We start from the raw sequence: 19,621 nt of genomic DNA, 5'->3' as shown, positions 1-19,621 counted from the left end.
GCTGGTCGTTAGCCATGGCACAGGCAGAGACATGAGGCATAGAGGATTCCAGCTGAGCCCTGACCAACCTTGGGAGATACCATGTTGATGCTACAGGAGGCCAGACACGGGGAGTGGGAAGCGCTATATGTATATATATATATATATATATATATATATGTGTGTGTATATATTTAAGGCACAACCCCTCTGACTTTGGACACCATTGAGAATACTTGCATCTGCAGTAGATCAGACTGCCTGCTCCCCTAGTGAGAAGGAAACATGGTTAAACGTGAGCACCTATGAAAATCTGAGTCATTTAGCTCCTACCTCGAGGGCTCTGCTCCAGGCTGAGAAACCATTTCCTGGCCACATTCACGCATCTGGCCATGACGCCACGCTTACTCTGCTTAGGTCCCCTGCCTCGTTAGGTGTCCGTTGCCTGCAGTGCAACACGTATGAGGCAGAGGTCCTCTGGGTAGCCTCCTGGTCTGGCCTTGGTTCACGTCCGGATCAGATTGCCCAGAGTGAAATAGGCTTTGTGAGGAAGGGAGGAGATGTCGTGAGTTAGTTAAAGATGCCCTGTAAGAGGTGGAATTGAGTTTAAAAAGACAACTTTCATTCTTGAATTTTGTATTTGGGAAGGGCAAAAGTAGGATATCGTGCATGTGTGCATTTACAGTATATTTGGCATTAGTTTTGTGACTGGTGGATGAGTCCAGCTTATGATGTCCAGATATGTCTCTGAACCTCTTTTCATTACTTTTTCCTTGTCTTTGATTCTGGAGCATATCATCTTAGCTAAATGTTAAGAAGTGCTAGCCAGTTATAGTTTTCAAGTATAATCTGCTCTCTTTTAAGTGAGAAAAATACCTAATAATCACAACCATTAATCCATCCATTAGGAAGCTAATATTTGAATCCATATAATTTGTATCCCTGTATCTTTTAAATCAGGAAAGTTGTCAAGTACGGATTTAAATGCTTATGTGGTTTAAGCTTTTAGTGGCTGTTTTCTAAGCAACTTACCAAAATAAGGCTTATTGGCATGTAGTGCCCACATGGATTTTGTGTCCTTTGCGCTTTAGATGTCATGGCATCAGATATAGTGGAAAAAAGTTGGGAGAAATTTGAGCTGCTGTTAGATGGGGGAAACTAACTGTAAACTTCTTCCTGAATGGGACAGTTGTCCTGGGGGCAGGAGACTCCCCTGTCATGGAAGAACCATCCTGGACACTGTATTCTCCTTTGCCATTTGGGAGAAGCAGCACAGAAGCAGAAGTCAGCAGTCTGCGGGAAAGTATCACGAACAGTCCACAGGAGGAGCATAGGCGAAATGGTGGTTCAGCTGGCTGAAAATTAATAATTTTATTATATGAAAATTAATTTAAAAAAAAAAAAGAAGAAGCAGAACTCAGATGGTGGCTTGTTTTCCCAGTCTAGGTAATGACGTTGTCTCCTGAACACAGCTTCTCAGAAAGGTTCGGGAATCAGCTGTGACTGTTGTTGCCGAACCTTTTTTGGGTGAATTATTTGTGATGGGAGTGGTGCGCTCATGCTTCACTCTGTGTGTGTTGTTAAAGACACTGAAAGTCTGAGGTTTAACTGAGTCTCGATTTCTTCAATGAGTATTTACCTGTCTGTGGATGTGCAAGCCAGATAAGTGTGCAGGGGTAGAAAGTTTTAACTTGCTGTATAATAGAGAATTGAGGGGAAATCCTGCATTTATTCTGATTTTTACATCACTTGTGATGGTGGACAGAAATCTCACCAGCACTAGCAAACAGTTTATTCTTTTAACTTTTCTTCAACGGTGAGATAAGCAGTTAAAATAAACTTGAGGGGCACAATAATGAGTGGATGCTACAAATGAGTTCTGAGAGCTTTTTCTTGCTTTCTGTGCATTGCCGTCACAATTACAAGATTCATTATTAAAGTGCATCTTTGAGGAGTAATCCTCGAGCAGGGTCTTGGCCATCCTTTACCCATGTAGCGAAGCGGTTTTCTTTCATGAACAAACTAGCAAGTTCAGCACATTCTCTTACAGCTTTTCATGACTTCTGTTGATGGATTACTTTTTTTTTTTAAACCCCATAAAGTCTACAACATAAATGAAAAATATAAGTGATCTTGGCACAGGGTACTTAAGAATTCCGAGCAGAAACATGTATTTTGGTGAAGAAAAAATGATTGATATATTTATTTAGATGCACAAGATGGCAGGATTTGGTCAGTGTAGCCTGTGTGGCTGTGTCTGGTTTGCGTTTGGCACACTACGCTGCGTGAACTCCAGAGGTTGCAGGTAGGCAGCAACGAGAGGTGCCTCCGAACGTGCCCTGATGAGCTTCACCAGCAGCCGACAGAGCAGACTTAGGCACCATGAGATAGCATGCATGTGCTTCGGCTGCGCAGCGGTTGTCTACAAATTATAATTGATTGGTTTTAGTTGTTTGAACAGTGTTTCACAGAAGTGTGGTGCTCTGTATGTGACGATTATTAGATCTGCTAATGAAGATACTCTCATAAAAATTAGTACCAGAAATTAATTTACTGGAGCAAAATGGGAGAACGTGTGTGAGGCTATTGGCAAAGAGAAATTAGTCCTTCCCTCCCATCCCCTCTGTGTTAAAGCCAGCAAATACATGGTAGTCCTGAAAGATGAGACTCTTGAGTCTTATTCAGCACAGCCAGGAATTTTTATCTGTTGAGGGAGTTGTGGAGTGAGCTTTCTCCCCTGAAATAGTGTTTGGAGGAGGGGTTCCCATTTGCTAAATTTAGCCCCTTTCCTGGGAAATTATCATGMCTGTAAGCGGCAGAGGAAATAGGAGTCCAACTGGAAGCCTTGCACCTCGGTATTAGCRTGCATAACCCACTGCACAGTAACTGCAGCACTGACATTTGTCCAGTGCAGTGCTGAGAGGGCTTCTGGGGAGGGAGATGACGTGCTTTATCTTTAAAGGCTGTGGCAGGTTTATGAGGTGACACCTAGTTTAAACTATGGGATGTATGCCTTTTTTGAAGCAGATCTGTGTGGCCATACATAGTTGCTTGCTCAAGGTTTTGAACAGCAGAGGAGTGCCTTGTTAGAAAGGGATGACTTGGGAATTCCTCCAGATGGAGGGAAGAGGTTGAAAAAGCATGAGCACTACGACTTTCCTGCGCAAATGCACGTGTTGAATCTCTCTGGGCAGCTTGTGATGTGTGCTCGTTCTTCCCAGGGGGACTGAACCTTTACAAGTGGTTCCAAATCCATTTGAATAACTTAACTTTCAAACAAATAAACAAACAAACGCAAGCTCAGCTTCCTGTTATTGCAGGACAACAGGGAGAGCGGTGAGTGCGTCAGTGGGATGAGCTGCAGCTGAAGCTGAGTGGGAGCCTTGCTTAGCTCCAACTTGCCTGTAACTCACACTGCAAGGGTTTTAGGAAAGCTCCTCCAGGTGGGAGGCTGAAGGGCAAAGGCTGGTGTTTAATGTGGCTCCAAGACTTCTGGCTGCCTAAGGAGTTGGCTGGGATTATCTGAGAGAGAATGTGCTGGGAAAGGTATGGGAGAATTAACTTATTTGGCATGGAAAAAAACTGGCCCCATACCTTTCTGTCCCAGTTTACATAGCAAAGTTAAAAGCACGGTTGAAGAAATGGAGCAGAAACTTGGTTTAATAATTGAGTTATTTGAGACTTGTCATGTGCAGGGTACCAAACTGCAGTAGGATCAATAGAAGCATTTTCTGATGAGTGAAGCTATCGGAGGAAGATTTTTCAAAACAAAACAAAAGCTAGAAATTTAGTGTCACTTCTGAAGAAAGTGTATTGGTCAGCATACTTTACTCTGGTGCATATATAATATCAATAATCTCTTGCTGTCAGTTATATCAGTATCAGTAATCTCTTGTTTTAATATCAGTCACTCTTACGGGATGAGGAGACAATCCAGTATAAATCATTTTATAAAGCTTGCAAAGTAAAGAAAGTAAACTTATACAAATATATATTGTGGAGGCGATTTTCATCTCAGTATGCCACTGTGCTTTCACAGGCTCACTTATTTAGACTGACATAGGCAAATAAAAAGCCATGCCATGTAAGGTACTAAATGTTTTTGCCATAAATTACAAAAGAAATCTCCCACAAAGCAACAGTTTCCCTTCCCTCGACTATTTCCCTGGCTAGCAGGGAAGAGTCTGCAAAGTTTCAGTTTGGCATGGATCAGGGAGCTCTGAAAGAACCATATAAATAATCTTTTATGCATTTTCTTAACCCCCCCCCCCCCAAACTCCACAACTTATCTAGTCCCTAAACTCCAATTCAGAATAAGGATTGCCTCAAGCCCCAACAATCAGATAAACATCCAGACTTCGTCCAGGCTTTGGGTTCTGACTGTTTTGTGACTTTGGTGTGGAACCACTCATTAGGCAAATAGGAAATAAATGGAAGTAAATGTGTTCAAGAAAGGTGAGTTTAACTATGATAATGGGTGATGGTGGAATACCATTATTATAGAACAGTGGTCTCAAACCAAGAGAAATTGCCCACAGCCTTGGAAAAGATGCAAAGAGCGTGTATTTAAAAATCTTTCACCCTTAGAAGTTACCTATTAGGACTGAGCTGAAACACAGAGGCAGAAAGGTGAAACACGTGTTATTTCTGTTCCTGTAACTTCTTTAAGTAAAACGGAAGCATTCAGCTTCCAGAGCTGTTCCTTGGAAGCTGTTGTGGATACTTCATGTGCTGGTGTGTTTTCCGTGTACGATGATAAAGTTTAAAAAAAAAAAAAAAAAAAAAAAAAAAAAAAAAAAAAAAAAAGGGCTGTACTGAAAAATACAGTAAAAAAGGAGATTATATTTATATATAAAATACAGATGGCTTTCAGCTATTACTTTTGTACAAAGAGAAATGTTTCATCAGAGTGCTGAAAATGTAGGCAAACCACCAAATCATTCTTTCTGGATTTAAATATATCCCACAGTTTCTAGACAGCTACGTGTGTTTGTTTTCAAACGGCTCCTTAATGTTCTTACCTCCGTCTGCAGCAACAAAAAGAGTTATTCAAGTCTCAGTCAATTTGGTGTAAACACTCTAGGTGTATACCCCGTTATCTGGGAAGAGTCCTGAGGATTAAGGTACAATATGACTGTGCTGCTTAGTTTGTGAAGGGACTCCTCTTAAAACACTTCCTTATACTGAGCACAGCATTTTATAGAAGTCCTCTCTCTCTCTTATTTTTCTGCCTGTGGGTTCTGTGGGTTACAAATAGAGTTATATTGTTTAATTTCTTAATTTTGTAGGGTGTTTCCCTTAAGAAAACCAATATATTTTTATAAATGCTACCAAAGCTTTTTCAGGCTCTGCACAGGTTTTTGAGGATTTGATCTGAGCTGTATTTTTTTTAATTCTCTTTCATTCTTTTTTTGCAGTTGTTGGAATTGAGCTGTGCGTTGTCTCAGGTGCTTTGCTTTGTGAGCTGGTAAATACATGAGAGCGCTTCCCTCACGGTCTCGGTACTCTTTCTTTGGCTGGTAGAGGCCAAACAAACACTTATGCTGAACTTTGTAGTGTTGCTTCTGGGGAGTCTGTTCCAGTGGAGATGGAYGATCAGCCGTTCCCAGCCCCTTCGGGCGGATTTGTTCCTCTCCATGCGTGCTCATGCCTTGCTTCATATGAAACAAAAGCAAATCAGTTTGATTACTAGGTCTGTTGGATAATCCTTCCTGAGAACCGTAGCCTGGAGCTCCATTTTTTTTTTTTTTTTTTTGTTCCAGTTATTCCTCTCTCCTTTTGAGATCCAAATAGGTCGTTTCACACCTTAATACAACCATGTCTTCAACTGAAGTAGCCTGTAGTAAATATAGTGGTAGTAAGCAATAATGTTTTTATACAGAGAACTGCTAATTGGTATTTTATGCCAAAACCTTTTTTTGCAGGTTCTCATTTGTTCAGTTTCTTTTTGAGACATTTGCAGTCTTGAATAACTTTCAAAAGCATGTGTTATTTTTACRTATCTGAACTTACACTTCGGGAAAGCATGAGTACTGTGTATTTGACCTTCTGGATTTAGAAATTTCAACCTCACCTGAAGTTTTCAGCTTGCAATGCAGTTTTTCATACAGCTTTTCTCTGAAGGGCTGGCAGAGGTAAAAATAAATAATGGGATCAAGGCACACGTTTGCAGCAGATAAGATGAGAGTAAACTCCTTTGCGTAGAACAGAGCTTTCGTTGACTGGCAGTTGAACTGGGAGCTGGTTTGACTTAGAGTGTATGGTATTCGGCAGAGGTGGTATGGTACAAAGCAAACGACAAATACAAACATGATACTGAATATATTACGATTGATCTTTTTCTTGGTCATGTCTGAGTTCTTTCTGAACTTTTTATAGGAGCTATATATCTTTTTTGATATTGAGGTGTAAAAAATGATTAACAGAAGAAACACAATCCAGAAAATCCCAATGCAGATATAGCTTGACGCCTTATGCCACTGTCTGCCAAGCTTGCTTTTAAGACCTATACATTTTCTGGAATAATTTGCTTCAGTGATTTCATTAGTTAAAATCATATTTGGAAGTGATAAAAATGTGATCAATAGCCATATGATTATGGAGATAACCTTACTATAGTTAACTGTGTGAACAACAGAGGTAAATAAAGGCTTTACAATTTTGTAGTATCTGTCAAAACCTATGAGGCCAAAAAAAGTTATTCCAATATACATGTTTATATAAAAAACAACAGCAGAGTATCGGCACACAAAAATGTTGAGCTGTGGAGGTGCAATTTCCGAATCAGCAAGAATTTTGAAAGGAAACGTCAAGCTCATTAGAAGGTCAGCAATGACGATGTTTTTGAGATAGACAATGAAGCTCTTCTTGCTAGGAACGTACAGGAAGATCCATGCTGCCAAACTGTTCAGCAAGAGTCCTACTATGAAAATTAAACAGTAAACCAGTGGAATGACTTTCTTAGTTATTGCTGTGCTGTGAGTGCAGTTGTTTTCCGATGAGTTTGTGCTCCAGTTGAACATCTTACAATATCTTTGTTCCTAGAAGTAGAGGAAAGATTATCTCAGTAAGATAGAATGGTGCTGTGCTTTCCATTGATTTAGTATAAGATTTCTACTCTGACTTCAAAATAAACTTGTCATATTTCTCAGAAACCACCGAATTATCATTTCTTGCAGGGATGCATAATGAGTATTTTCCAAGTGGTGCCATCTCACTTTTTGATGGTCAGTGTCACAGTGCTGTTTTGAACAGAGAATCCATTTGATTCTCCATGTGACTTAAATCCATTGTCTTCATGTCCTGTACTGCTCCTTTTTTTGTGTATAAGCCTACGTGCTGGGAACTAGCAGGGGGACGGAGACAGTGATTTGCTGACTCTGAATGCATTTCATTAACTCTTAAGGACCACTGTCTATTTTTAGCACTGGTTTACTAGAAAATATGCTTGGGAGATAAACATTGCTTTTACAAGTGTTATATTTTGTATACAGTGATGGTAAACACAGTTTTGTTCGAGTCAAGACTGATAAAGATCTAAGTATATGCCAATATTTTCTAATGTTCACTTGAAGGAAAACCTTATGTGCAGGTACCACAGTTTGCTTTAACTTTGCTGTTAGTAGCACGATATATAGGCATGTGTAAGGTACAAGCTAGAGCTGTATTCTCAAGTTGTTCAGATTTAAATTTTAGAGGATCCCTATGAAGGCTCCAAGAAATCACATCTGCTGCCTGCTTTACTTTGACAGAAGGTTTATGGGGGTGGATCATCCTCTGTAGGGAAGGCTGACAGATGTATTGCTGCTGCATTTGGCAAATAAAAACCTAGGCAACTAGAAAACATATGCCACAGAGCTGTGGAAAAAAAACCACCCTATCTTTTAGAAAATAAAGAATTTCCTTATTGACACCATTTAAAGTCAATAGCTGATTCTTCTCTGTAGCAGACTGGAACCTGAATGCAACCTTATGGTAATGAGAAGTGGAAATTTTCTTTCAAATAGAGAAAGCTGTTTCCTTTGGTGTATTGTTATGTGTATCTTTTTTGAAGACATAGTAAAAGCTGACCATCCTAGGCTCTGTTCTGGGACTTGCATTGATAAGTGCAGTGAGTATTATCAGTATTTGCATCCAAAGTCTGGTGGTTTTCTCATAAACAGCTTTGCCCTGCTCTCTTTGTTTAAACTTCAGTCATCAGGGCTTATTTTTGTTTGGTTGCCTTTTTAAAGGAAAAAGATGGTGTGGAGAGCAGATGTTATAATACAACCACTGTGTGAATAGATGCGTTAGGCTTGTGAGGTGATAACGCATGAAGTTTGAGACAGAACTGCTAAAGCAATTGACTGAGTGGAGGGAGGAAGAGTACAGAAGGAAACTGGAAAGCATCAGCATGAATAGCATTTTTATTTAAGATGTTAACGCATTGTATTTGAAAACTGTTCTCTTCCCACTGCTGCCTGCTGTATACTTGTTCTCTTAGTACGGTATGACCATCTAAGTGGGGACCTCCCTGCATATGTTATGTTTGGAAGTTGTTCCTGATCTTTAGGGCTTTTTAAAGCAAAGTATGCGCGTGTGGGTGATTTTGCACTTGTTCTTAGCAGCAGATATTAAATGGCTTGGGAAGTTCATGCCATATTTCTTGTGCTGAGGCATCATACTATGAAGAGTTATCTTGGGAGTGACTGCTTCTGAGAAAGAGGCCGAAGTCCAAGCTAGAATCAGTAAGTCTTTCGAGATCAATGGCACGTCCTTACCTTTCTCGGTTCGACTGCTGTGGTGCTACTCATGAAGGTGTTAAGGGTCTAGAGAGGCTTCTGTTCTCGGGCACAGGGCCTCTTCTTTGCCTGGGCGACCTATGGGTAGGATGGGAAAATACAGTTGTTAGGGTTGTATGTGGTAATAGAGCCCAGTGTAACGCTGTGGTGCTGAGGGTTTCTCATAGCACAGCTTCTCTTTAGATTGTTGGTACTGCAGATGATGCTTTAGACCTTTTAGCAGGACTTTAAAATTTGTTAGGGACAGAGCTATAGAGGTACAGTAATTATATTCAACCCAGAACCCATCATTGTGTATGTGGGAGCTAGAGTGCGTTTTACATTCATGTGCATCATGTCATTTATGTTTATGCTAACTTTTCGGTCCTTTCTGTCACCTAGTCACAGTCAGAACTGCGAACTCTTTCTCAAAGGCCTTGTTCCTACTGTGCTGAATAATTTAGCGTTAATAGCAAACACTGTTGCCTCACCAGCCTGTTTCTGGGATCAGTTACAAGTCACAGTGTAGGTCTTGCAGGAACTATGGGAACACAGGATCATGCTGTCTAATTCTTGTGCTTGGATAAAGAATCAGTCAAGCAGACTGGCCTTCGTGCAGCTGCCTGGTACCTCTCTATCCGTATAACCACCGCCACGGCTTCAGCTGCACCCTTCTCTTCTGGTTTGGTGCCTCCAGAGATGGTTTGCATATAGCTGGCAGAAGGCCCACTTCCACTTTGTGGAGGAGCTCCCCTTCATGCTTGTTCTTGTTTCGTTTTTGTTCAAGCTGCCCATAAACCTCTGTAGCGAGAACATTCCCAGTTTCTCTAATGTGAGAGCTTGCAGTGGTCCACCGACTGACGTGCAGCAGAAAATGGGCGCAGATATTCACTCCTCATTCAATGCTGCGGTTCGTCTGGAAACCGTGAATACTGCTCATTTGGTGCTAACTGCCTTGTGGGTGAATTTAGTGGCTTTTTGCCCAAATGCTAATTGAGGGGATGACTAAACTTTTGGAATTATTATTATTTTTTTCCCTCACTACTTGTAACCTTGCTATTGTGTAACTGCTGCTGTTTGCTAACATTTTGTTAAAGGGTATATTTTAGTACCCAAGAGTTCTTAATTTGCATGTGAGAATATCCTTTCATATGTGAATAGCCTTTTACATTCAAATACTTGGTCCAGCTTAAAGTGTGTGTGTATATAAATATATATACACACACATATATATGAATACATATATACAAATAATATTAAGTAGCCATGCAAAACCAGCAACATTGATTCACCAAATTAGCAAGTTTGATTTGGTAAAATGTATAAATACTATGAAATTTCTCAGTTTACAAATCATGTTGTCTTGGCAAAATACATGAGAGGAAAGATGTGCAAACCATTAAAATGATTAATTCCTTCCATGTTCAAATTCTTATGCTATCATTTGTAACTCTTCCAAAACCAGTAAGGCACCCTTTTCTTGACTTCTACAACTTGCCTGACAAATTTCAGAAGTTTAAAGTTCATGACTGTTTTACTGAACGTAGGAATAATATTTACAAATTTCTTGTTTTACCCTGTCACATACATTCTTCAGTACTGGATGGACATTTTCAGCTAATTATGGAAATTAATGCAGCTACTTGATAAACAAATATGTGATTACTGGGTCAGGAACTGACGACAGTGGTTATTGTCTTCAGAAATCTTTTTTGAACTGCAAAATGGAGTCTATCAGGGAGGAAGAGCATGCCAAATTTTCTCTCTGATGTTCTGAAAAATCTAAAGAGGAAGTGCAATGCACAGAACACAGCAACTGCAGATTGTGCTGAGTTGGGCTAAGAGATGTAGCTTTTTAAAAATTTGCTTTCTAATCTAGTAGGAATATAGGTGGTGATCTGAACTTGCAGTCATCGGCTACGCTGGTAAAAGCAAGTCCAAAAGCGGAATGCAGTTTGGAAGCGCGTCCTTGGCTACATAAATCATAATGCCCGTCCTGCTCACGCAGCAGCTTCTGCTGGTGCCAGGGTGGGTCAGGACACCTTCTGCAGCTCCTGCGGCTGGAGGCCCACGAGCTGGGACGTGCTCGTTCGCTCCTTGGGAGCCCGAGCAGCAGCAGGAAGTAAAAGCAGGGTCTGCTGGTTGTGCTTTGCAGGTGGTGGGGTGATATCCCGGTCCTTAGGGTTGCTTCCCGGAGGTGTCTTGTTGCACTTCTGGAGGCTCAGGACTGGCAGGACCAGACAGAGGGACTGCCCAGGGCAAGGCATCTCCTCCCAAAGCCCACGTGTGTGGTGGCATGTAGCTGTTGCTGTGCTTGTTTGCATGTCTCCATAAAGGTGTCGATGCTGCAGATAGCGTGGCACATTCCCGGGTGAGGACGTATACTGTCCATGGTTTTATTTAACGGCTCTCCCTTGGGGAGGTATTTGTTGTGGTGAATGTGAAGATAAGCTGGCAGGTTTGACTTCCTAAGCAACTTTTTGCAAGTTTGCCAGGAGACTGAGATTTTGTTATTTTTCTGTTCTTAAAACGCTTGTCACAAGGCAATGTCTACATTGGAATACTTAAGAGAATAAAAGCATGCAAAACGTTATGTGCTACTTCAGCACTTTGAAATTATCTTTTTAAATTGGCTGGTTGTTCGTGTTTGTTGTAGATGCCTATACCATAAGAGAGGAAAATGGGGTAAACAGTCAAATTAGAATAACAGAATAAGAAAACATTCCTGTCACAAGAGGTAAAAGCCAAGTAACTGTGAGACAGCATCGTATTTGGTAGAGTTCAATAGGTGTTTCCTCTTGCACGGCTCGCAGAAAAAGGGGATAAGCTATGTGTAACTTCTTGAGGGCCTTGGTTTCTTGCTCCTGCGCTCTCCAGCCGTTTCTTTGGGGAATGCTCGTGTGACCCTGTGGGAAGGCAGAGGGCTGAAGGTGTCTTTCTGCAAAGATGGAGAAGCAGAAAGCGGGCGAGAGCCGTGCACCCCATGAACACGGCCTGGGAGCGCCTCCGTGTCCGAGGACGGTCCCTGCACCGCTGCTGCGTCCCCGTGAAGCGCTGCGGCTCCTGCTGGCCCCGGGAGCTTCAGGGAGGCCGGATGTGTCCGTCTGCAGGGTAAGCTTAGTAAGGGCAAGAAGAGAGATGTGAACAGTTCTGACTGTCCTCCTAACAACACTTTTTCCACTTTTGAGCCAAACTGTCAAAATTCAGGATATTCTCGTTAGGAGGCAATAATTGGTGATGGAGGGAGTTATCTTTGCATGTGCTTCTGTTTTATTGATGAAGTCCTGATTTCCCGAACGTAGGATGAATCGAACAAAGAATGCTGAGCTCCAGACCTCTTCCAACCCAGAGCTGTCTCCTGTGGGGCCTTTGCGAAGATCACGCGTGGGTCCTGCCAGCGCTCTCAGGCCGGCGTGTCCCTGTGTGCCGTCTGCTTTCCCCTCGGTGCAGCCGCCCCTCGTTGGCGTTCCCGCCTAGCATCGCCGGTGACTGTGCAGGGAGCGAAGCCCCTCGAGCAACCAGGCGAGCGGGCGCTGCGTGTCGCGAGGGGCGGTAGCGCCCGATCCCCACCACGCTGCCGGGGGCTGTCGCCTTGCCCTGGGCAGCGGCCGGCCCCGACCCGGGCTGCCTTCCCTCGCTCGTCTCGGAGCGGCAGGGAGCGCTCGGGCTGCTCAGGCTGGGAGAAACCGACTGTGTAGTCTAACCTTAAATATGCTCTTTTGACAAAAAACATGGAATGAAGTCTTGACACCTTTTGCRATACCTCTGTTGAGATTGTCTTGCCTATCTGCCTCTTCGTTTGGCTAGTTATATAGTTCTTGGGGGGGGGGGGGGGGAAGCAATACAGTCAATATTCAGAAATTCAAAAGAAAACAAATCCTGCCCCCCCGCCCCAGCTTATTGATTTCCTCATGCCTTGCATCTGCAAAAACAATTCCCAAGCCTGTAAATTCAATGTGTTACAAACCTTTACTGCCTGTTGTTGGCTTTCAGGAGTCCCGTTAAGGCTTTGCAGAAGTAAGCGGGATGTACAATAGAAAGTCTTGACTTTTTTTGTTACAATTGTGAATGAATTTTCGTTTCCAGTTGGATGAGAGATACATGTTTCTAGAATCGATGGAGATCTGAATGCTGTTTTGAGAYGATCTTTTGATCTGTTTATTCCCCTGCTTCCTTCCTCTCCCCCCCCCAGCCACCGCTCACTCTTAAAAATAAATAAATCAGGCAACCTTGCAATGAGGAAAATAAACTTTTCATCTCCTGGTTAGATCAAAGCAACTTAGTGTATTGCCCTGCCTTGGATGGCAAGAGGAGTTTGGATTAACTATGTGAGTGAAGGTGACTTCTGGAGATGCCAAGCAGCTTTGGTGCCCACGCGTTTTGGCTCAACTTGCATCTCTTCAGGAGTTCTGGAAAATCACTGATGGCCTGGCTGTATAAACAGTTATACTTTCAGGATCTCTCTTTCAATAGTAGTCATTTTTAGTGTATTTAAAAACAAAACCAAAATTATTATTGTTAACTTGGCAGGAGGAAGTGTGCCACATAAAATTACACCATTTGACATGGCTGGTGTTTAGTGTTGACAGAGTTTTATAATAGATTTTCCAGACCAAAGTTATTAAGGACAATTAGATCATATGTGTTTTTTTGGTTTTTTTTTTCCAGTGTTTATCATTCGTTTCTGGTCTTCTGAAGGACAAAACCAGTGGGCAGAGCCCACAGGTGTAAAGATCAGTTGTTGTAGATAAGATTGTTTATTTTCTTGTTAAAAATAGCAAACTCTTTGCAGGGCAGCACAAGTTCCTTTGGTTGCAGAGTGAGGGCACCTCAAGGGTAGAATTTTATTTCTTTCTTTCAAAACCCACGCATAGTTTCATTTCTTTTTATTTTTCAGGAGTCCCCATGCTACTTTTTTCATCTGAAATTTTAGCAGCCTCATTTTTCTGAGAGGTTAAAATTTTCATTCTATTTTTATTTGAGTTACAGACAAGGTCCTAAACTCTAAAAATGTAACCTATTATCATTAAAATATTGGAGCTATGAAGATGTCTATGCAGACCCCAGTACTTGCACTGAAACTTAGGCAATGCTTTAGCCTGTTTGCACAGAGAATCATTTTTGGATCTAACTCAAATATTCCAAGTTTTTTTATCAAACCTTAAAAAAAACAAATAAAAACTTCCCATGTACGGTCAGGTATAATATCTTAATTAGGGAGTAGTGGATGCAAGAGGAAAAGTTAGGATTGTTATATTAGGAACATTCTGTTTACAATTTCATATTAGAGGATTAAAGAGACCAACTTTTAGAAGCAACTGCCCTATCAAATATGGAATTATTCTAATGCTAAGTATGTCAGTAAAATATTTTAATTATTAATAGTTTTATCATCATTAAAATTGGGTAATTTGAAAGAAGAAAATACTTGGCTCAAATAAAAAGTTATTCCCTTTAACATTCTGTTTTAATAGAATGTGTCTTTTAAAATGTTTGATTTTTTTTTTAATTCTATTTTCTGATGTTTTTATATAGTTACGTTTCCTTGTTCATAAGTTAARAAAAAAAAAGTAGATGCTTAAGAAAAAGATGTTTTGCTGATTATATCCAAGCTGTATACACAAATATGGAACAATTCTTGTAGACCTGTAGTATAGTAGGATGTCATTACTCCTGTTTCATAGCTCAAACTATTAGCTGTGGGAGTTTTTCTTGTTTTTTTCTGTATTTATTTACAGTTATGATTTCATTTGTGTTTTAGGTAATTTGTTTGTGGTTTGCATAGCTAGTGAATGATTTGTTGTTCATCTTCATTTGGCACTTAAAAAAAAGTGCAGTTACTTAAAAATTAAAAAAATATTCAAGCATTGATAGCCTACAGAAATACGTAATTAAAAGGCATTCCCTCAACTGGAAAAAAAGAATACATGTCAAATTGCATCTGTAGTCCCTTTTCAGCTATTAAATAGATTACAGAATAAGTTGGTACAATTGCCTTGTATTATAAAACATTATAGAAGCTGTATAAACTACAGCAGATTCTCTTACTTACTGGTTAGTGTGAAGTCTTCCGTCTTCTCTGTTTTATCCATGAGTTATTACTTTGCAGCTGGACAGTCTTTCAGTTCTTTAAATAAGTGCTTTTGCAGCATTATCTCCGCTATCTGCCGGAGGGGCAGCAGTGGTTYGGAGCGCGCGTTACGTGGGCGGCAGCGAGCGCGCCGGCTCTCCGCTGCCTCCGGCTGGGTGGCCGCGGCGGCAGAGCGGAGCGCCAGGATGTCCGCGCGCTGTCCGAGTACTTATATGTACTTCATCCTGCCCATCGGCGCTGAATTCTTTTCAAGAAGGACACATTTGGGCAGTCGAAAAAGCAGTACGTGACCTTAAGTTGAGCGTGGGTGTTTGCTTTTCTTAAACTGTTCCCAGGCCTGGCTGCGACCTTTTCTGTAAAGCTTGCCCTAATAGCGTCTTTTTCATTAATGGAAGTGTTCTAAGCTGGAGTTCACAGCGGTTACGCTGCAGTTGTTTGGGGTGTGTGCAAAGGCTCAGGCTCTTTTTCTTGGGAAAGAATGATAAAACTTTGCTGGTGTACGGCTTTTTTTTTTTCTTTTTTCCCCTTAATCACCTGTCTGTCTTCCTCCCTCCCTGTTCTTCTCATACGTTTGCTGGGAGTCTTGAAAGCTAAGGACAAAATTACTGGAAATCTCTGGTAACAGAAAAATTAATGCACTCTTTTACTATGAACCTGGGAAAGTACTATGTTTGGAAAGAAATCTGAGGTTAGGGGAGAGAAATCGAGGTTTATATATGTATTAAAAAAATTACAACATGTGAATTGCATATGTCAGCGTTACTAATCACTTCGTACATGATGCATGCTGTGTTTTCCAAAAGCTGACCCGAACCCTGCTGAATGCACAGTTTCTCCATGGATTTTCCTTTTATGAGTGCTTATCGCCTTGTAAGAAGGGGCCAGATGGAGGCATGGACAAGTGAATATACAGTCTTTTAATGAACTGCTGCGGTGAATGCATCCTTTTACTCAGAGCAAATGCGTGTTAATCTGAATCAATACAGTCCCCCTTCTCTGCCAGACTTCACTGAATCTTTCTCAGTGAAATATGGTAGTGTCTTCAGAGACTTAAACAAAATTGTCTTTACTGTGAGTGTGTTTATCCCTCTTTGGCTTCTAAGACTCCCAAATCAAAGCCATGATTCCTAATTATTCATTGCTTTTGGGTGATAAATTTGAAGATTCATTTCGTTTAGAATTTTTATGCCTGCCTTGTATTCGGTTTCAACTGCAGTTTGAGCATTCAGCCTTTCCAGAAACCTGAATCAGAGCGCTTTGGGTCTCCGGTGGCTAGCTGCGACCCGGAGGTTTGGCTTCGGTGACTTTCTCGGGGGCGAGGCGACAGGCAGGGCGCGAGCGAGGTCTGGTCCAGTGGCCTTGCGCTCCATGCTCTCCCACGCTCTCCCTGCAGCTTCCGTGGCCGTCATTCCCGCAGGGATCGTGCAGATAACGGCGCATTTTGCCAGCGTCACTCCTGTGGGTCCAGTTGCTCTGGGTCATCCTTGAGTTCTGGTGTTTGGTAGCTTCAGTTTTCATGTCCGATGGACTTTGTGCATGACACCTTAAAATGTCAGGCTTCTGTTTTCCAAGCAAGTTGAAAGAACCCTTTCTGCCTAAAGAACCATACCCCTTGGCGTGCCTCGGGAGGAGAGGGGTTAAACGTGCGGCTCAGGAAGAAGTGGTGAGGGCTGGAGGCCGCAGGTTTTTCACCCTCCCGGTGACTCACAAGGTCTGGGTGACTCAGCCTTGCAGCAGGGAGAAACCCCCGAGCCTGCGCGCCCCCGAGCCGGGGCCCGGCTGGCTTCTCAGGTCCCTTTAGGTCCTAGTCACGCGCTGCCCTTTGGGGCGCTCGCGAGACCGCCGTCCTGCCTCGTCTCAGTGCCCCCGTTGGCCTGGGTGGGAGGAGCGGGGCCAGGACTGGTCCCGTTGCTGGACCCGGAGGATTCGGGGCGGTCGGAGGCTGTGCCACTGGGCACCTTCCCCTGCAGAGCTTCTGGCCTCTGTTCGAAGCTTTGCCGAGGGCTGGAGCTTCTCTGTGGAGTGGTTTGAGTTCTGTTTTGTTTTTTTTCCTTAACTTGCAAAATTAAATAATACTTCATAAAAAAAAAAAAAAGAAAATATTGATTTTTGTGTTTCGAAACCTTAAAGAAAAAGGAGGCACAGGGCCTAACATTAAAAAGCTTCAATTCAGATTTTTGCTCAGCCACAAACAAGCAACCGTCAAATTTCTTCCAGCTTTTTCTGCAGCACGTTTCTTGGTACACTGGTGCAAATTGGACAATTGAGACAGCATCCAGGAGTTAGCCTGGGAAAAATAAGGATTCTGATTTTGGGGGGTTGTATGTTTGTTTTGGTTTGTTTTTTTTGCTGTCAGCTCTCTTTTAGCTCAGCACTGTGTCCTTTGCTCCGTTTGCTCTGGGTCCTTCTTCGTCATTTTATTACAGACACCACTCTTGGGCAGGAGCGAGAAGGCCCTGCTGCTTGTTAGCTGTCCTGCCTACTGCAATAGCTGACCTGTTTTGCTGCTTTGCCGTAGTTTTCAAGAGGTTAGCTGTTCGGGCTAGCACGTAATGACCAAGCTGGAGGATCTGCTGGYGCCCTTCCCTGCCTGGTCCCCGCTCATGGGCACATCTAGCCGGGTGACTGTACCTGCCGGTGCTGTCATGGCACCGTGGAGCACCGCAATCTGTGTGTGTCTGGCCGGGCTGGGGTCCCCAGAGAATTCCTTCTCATGTTAACTGTGAAGTATTATATTAACTGCAGTGTTTCATAAAGTCATAGATTATCTTTGATAGTTCAAAAGAAGAAATACAGCTTGAGAGGAATCATGTAAGTGAGTTAAGAGACTGGCTTCATAAGATGAGTGGGGCATGAGTTAGTAGCAGTAAAAACTATTTCTTCTTCTTTATAATGGGCCTGAAATCCCAAGACATCAAGTCTGTCTTTTGTGCAGACTTGGAAGTAGACCAACTTGTCAACCAGTGCAAAGGGAAATATGGATTCACTGTTGGGAAGCCTGCTAGTTTTTAATCTGCGTTCAAGCAGGCATTCCAGTTCTGTCTCCTGATGCAGCAAGTGTGCCATGGTCTCCTGGCGAGACTTTAGTGTCAGAAGCTGATGTTTGGGAGCTGCATATATTAGCCCGTTATCCATCCATTAGCCATCTCTAAATCACAAAGCCTGCTTCCCTGGAAAGTCCCGCTGGAGTCTGCCTGCTCTGAGCGGCTCAGAGCAAGAAAGCTGGCCAGAAGGATCTCGGGACAAGTCCTGCCCTGGTCTGCCTGTCTCTAGCTTAAATTCATCTGTACTGGAGGGGCAGGATCAAGGCGGATAATGCAGAAGACACTTCCAGATGCTCCCCCCAAATGCATGCAAACAGACAAGCTCTTCACCTGTTTCCATCCCATTCTATTGTCATTGAACCAAGGAAAGAGGAATAGGTCTGATAAGGATTTGCCTGGTCATCGGAGCTTTGCAGACCTCTTGCATTCTGAGGCAGAGTTTGTAATTCATTCTAAAACTAAAATGAACTTTTTGTTTTCTTCTCCTGAGAAGCCGCTGGCAAAACCTCAATATTCCTTCTGGGACTGGGGTCAACTTTCAGATTATGACCTACAACAAACTTTTTCCAAAAGTTTCTGTGTCTAAGCCTAAAACTAAAATAAGCAATGTTCCGTTTGTGTCCAGATGAAATCCTTGCAGAAGAGGAAGAAAAAGTACAGTCTGCCAAGAGAAGTGAGCTTGAAAGAGAGAAATAAAGGAGAAGAGGAGCTTCCTGGCAAAGCAAAACTGTCAACCAATCTTGTTTGAACTCTGGGCTCCTCAAAGCAAATGGGCAGTGAAGGTTTTTTTGTTTTTGTTATGGTATGGTTATTTTGTTTTGTTATGGTACCAGCATGCAGGCTGCTTTCCCCAATCTCCTGTGAACTGTAGTAACAGAACTAAGGCTTTTTACCCTCTGTTGTTCCTATTTTAAAAGAAGCTGAGGGGAGGTGGTTATAAAGCAGATCTAAGAAGACATGAACATTTCCCAGGGAGACCATAAGTCTGTTAGCATAGCAGATGTGTTGCAAAGGAGTCTGTGTTATGCTACCACAGTCGCTGCCTTTTATTTTGCAGGAGAGGAGGGGAGGAAGCACTGTTTTTAGTAGGTTACTTCTGTCCAAAAAACTTTGGTTCTCTCTCTTCCCCGGTCAAAACCATCTATTTGTTTTCCTTTCACAGCAGAGATGACTGTGTATCCTGTTGGTCTTGAACTTAGCCACGTGGTGTGAACCTGGAATCCCTTACACCATAGAGGTTATTTGGTTTGTTGAGGGTAGGTCTGCTACTTCAGCACGTCCACACTCATTGATGTTACTTGTGTGTGTATGAGAGCAGAAGTCCCATCTTCCACATCTGCATCAGTGCTGTTGGAGAGTCTCAGGTTGACTTCAGCTGTACTGAGGCAATGCCAGAGATGTAAATACTCGGAGTCCTGCTGTGCTCCCATGGGCAGAAAGCTTGAGCAAGACTTTGCTTTTCCCTGCAGTCCAGAGCRGTTTCCCTTTTATGTTTTTCTGAAGCATAATGTTCCTTCTTGGGCTGGTTAGCTGATTTACAGGCCAGTCATGGGCCTCTCACTCTGAACTGCTCAGTAATTTGCTATTTTTCAATCTATAAAGTAGCCCTTTTATAGCTAAGTTTGGTTGGAATATGGGCTAGTGGTCTGGAGGGCTTGCACTGACCTCGTGGTGCTCCTGTTTCCAAGAAGGCAGAGCTCAGACCTGGCTGTCCTGTCACTTGGCAGATTGACTCCCAGGTCTGCAGA

At 42.5% G+C, this 19,621-nt stretch overlaps 2 protein-coding genes across 2 annotated transcripts in view; one reads left to right on the top strand and one right to left on the bottom strand.

Annotated features, from left to right (window-relative positions):
- MED12L (mediator complex subunit 12 like) overlaps nucleotides 1–19,621 on the top strand; it is a 157,034-nt gene that overhangs the window by 44,100 nt on the left and 93,313 nt on the right. The window lies entirely within an intron of this gene.
- Nucleotides 5,943–14,855, bottom strand: P2RY14 (purinergic receptor P2Y14). Its single transcript, XM_026065106.1, has 3 exons — nucleotides 14,791–14,855; nucleotides 8,739–8,837; nucleotides 5,943–7,019 (listed from the first exon to the last, which is right to left on the bottom strand). The coding sequence occupies exons 2-3, from the start codon at nucleotides 8,769–8,771 to the stop codon at nucleotides 5,988–5,990; spliced, it is 1,065 nt and encodes a 354-aa protein (XP_025920891.1). The 5' UTR covers nucleotides 8,772–8,837; nucleotides 14,791–14,855; the 3' UTR covers nucleotides 5,943–5,987.

Source organism: Apteryx rowi, unplaced genomic scaffold (genome assembly GCF_003343035.1).
Source record: "Apteryx rowi isolate R43461 unplaced genomic scaffold, aptRow1 scaffold_224, whole genome shotgun sequence".
Taxonomy (NCBI): domain Eukaryota; kingdom Metazoa; phylum Chordata; class Aves; order Apterygiformes; family Apterygidae; genus Apteryx; species Apteryx rowi.
Note: the sequence above shows the minus strand (reverse complement) of the source record. Positions and strands in the feature narration are given on the sequence as shown.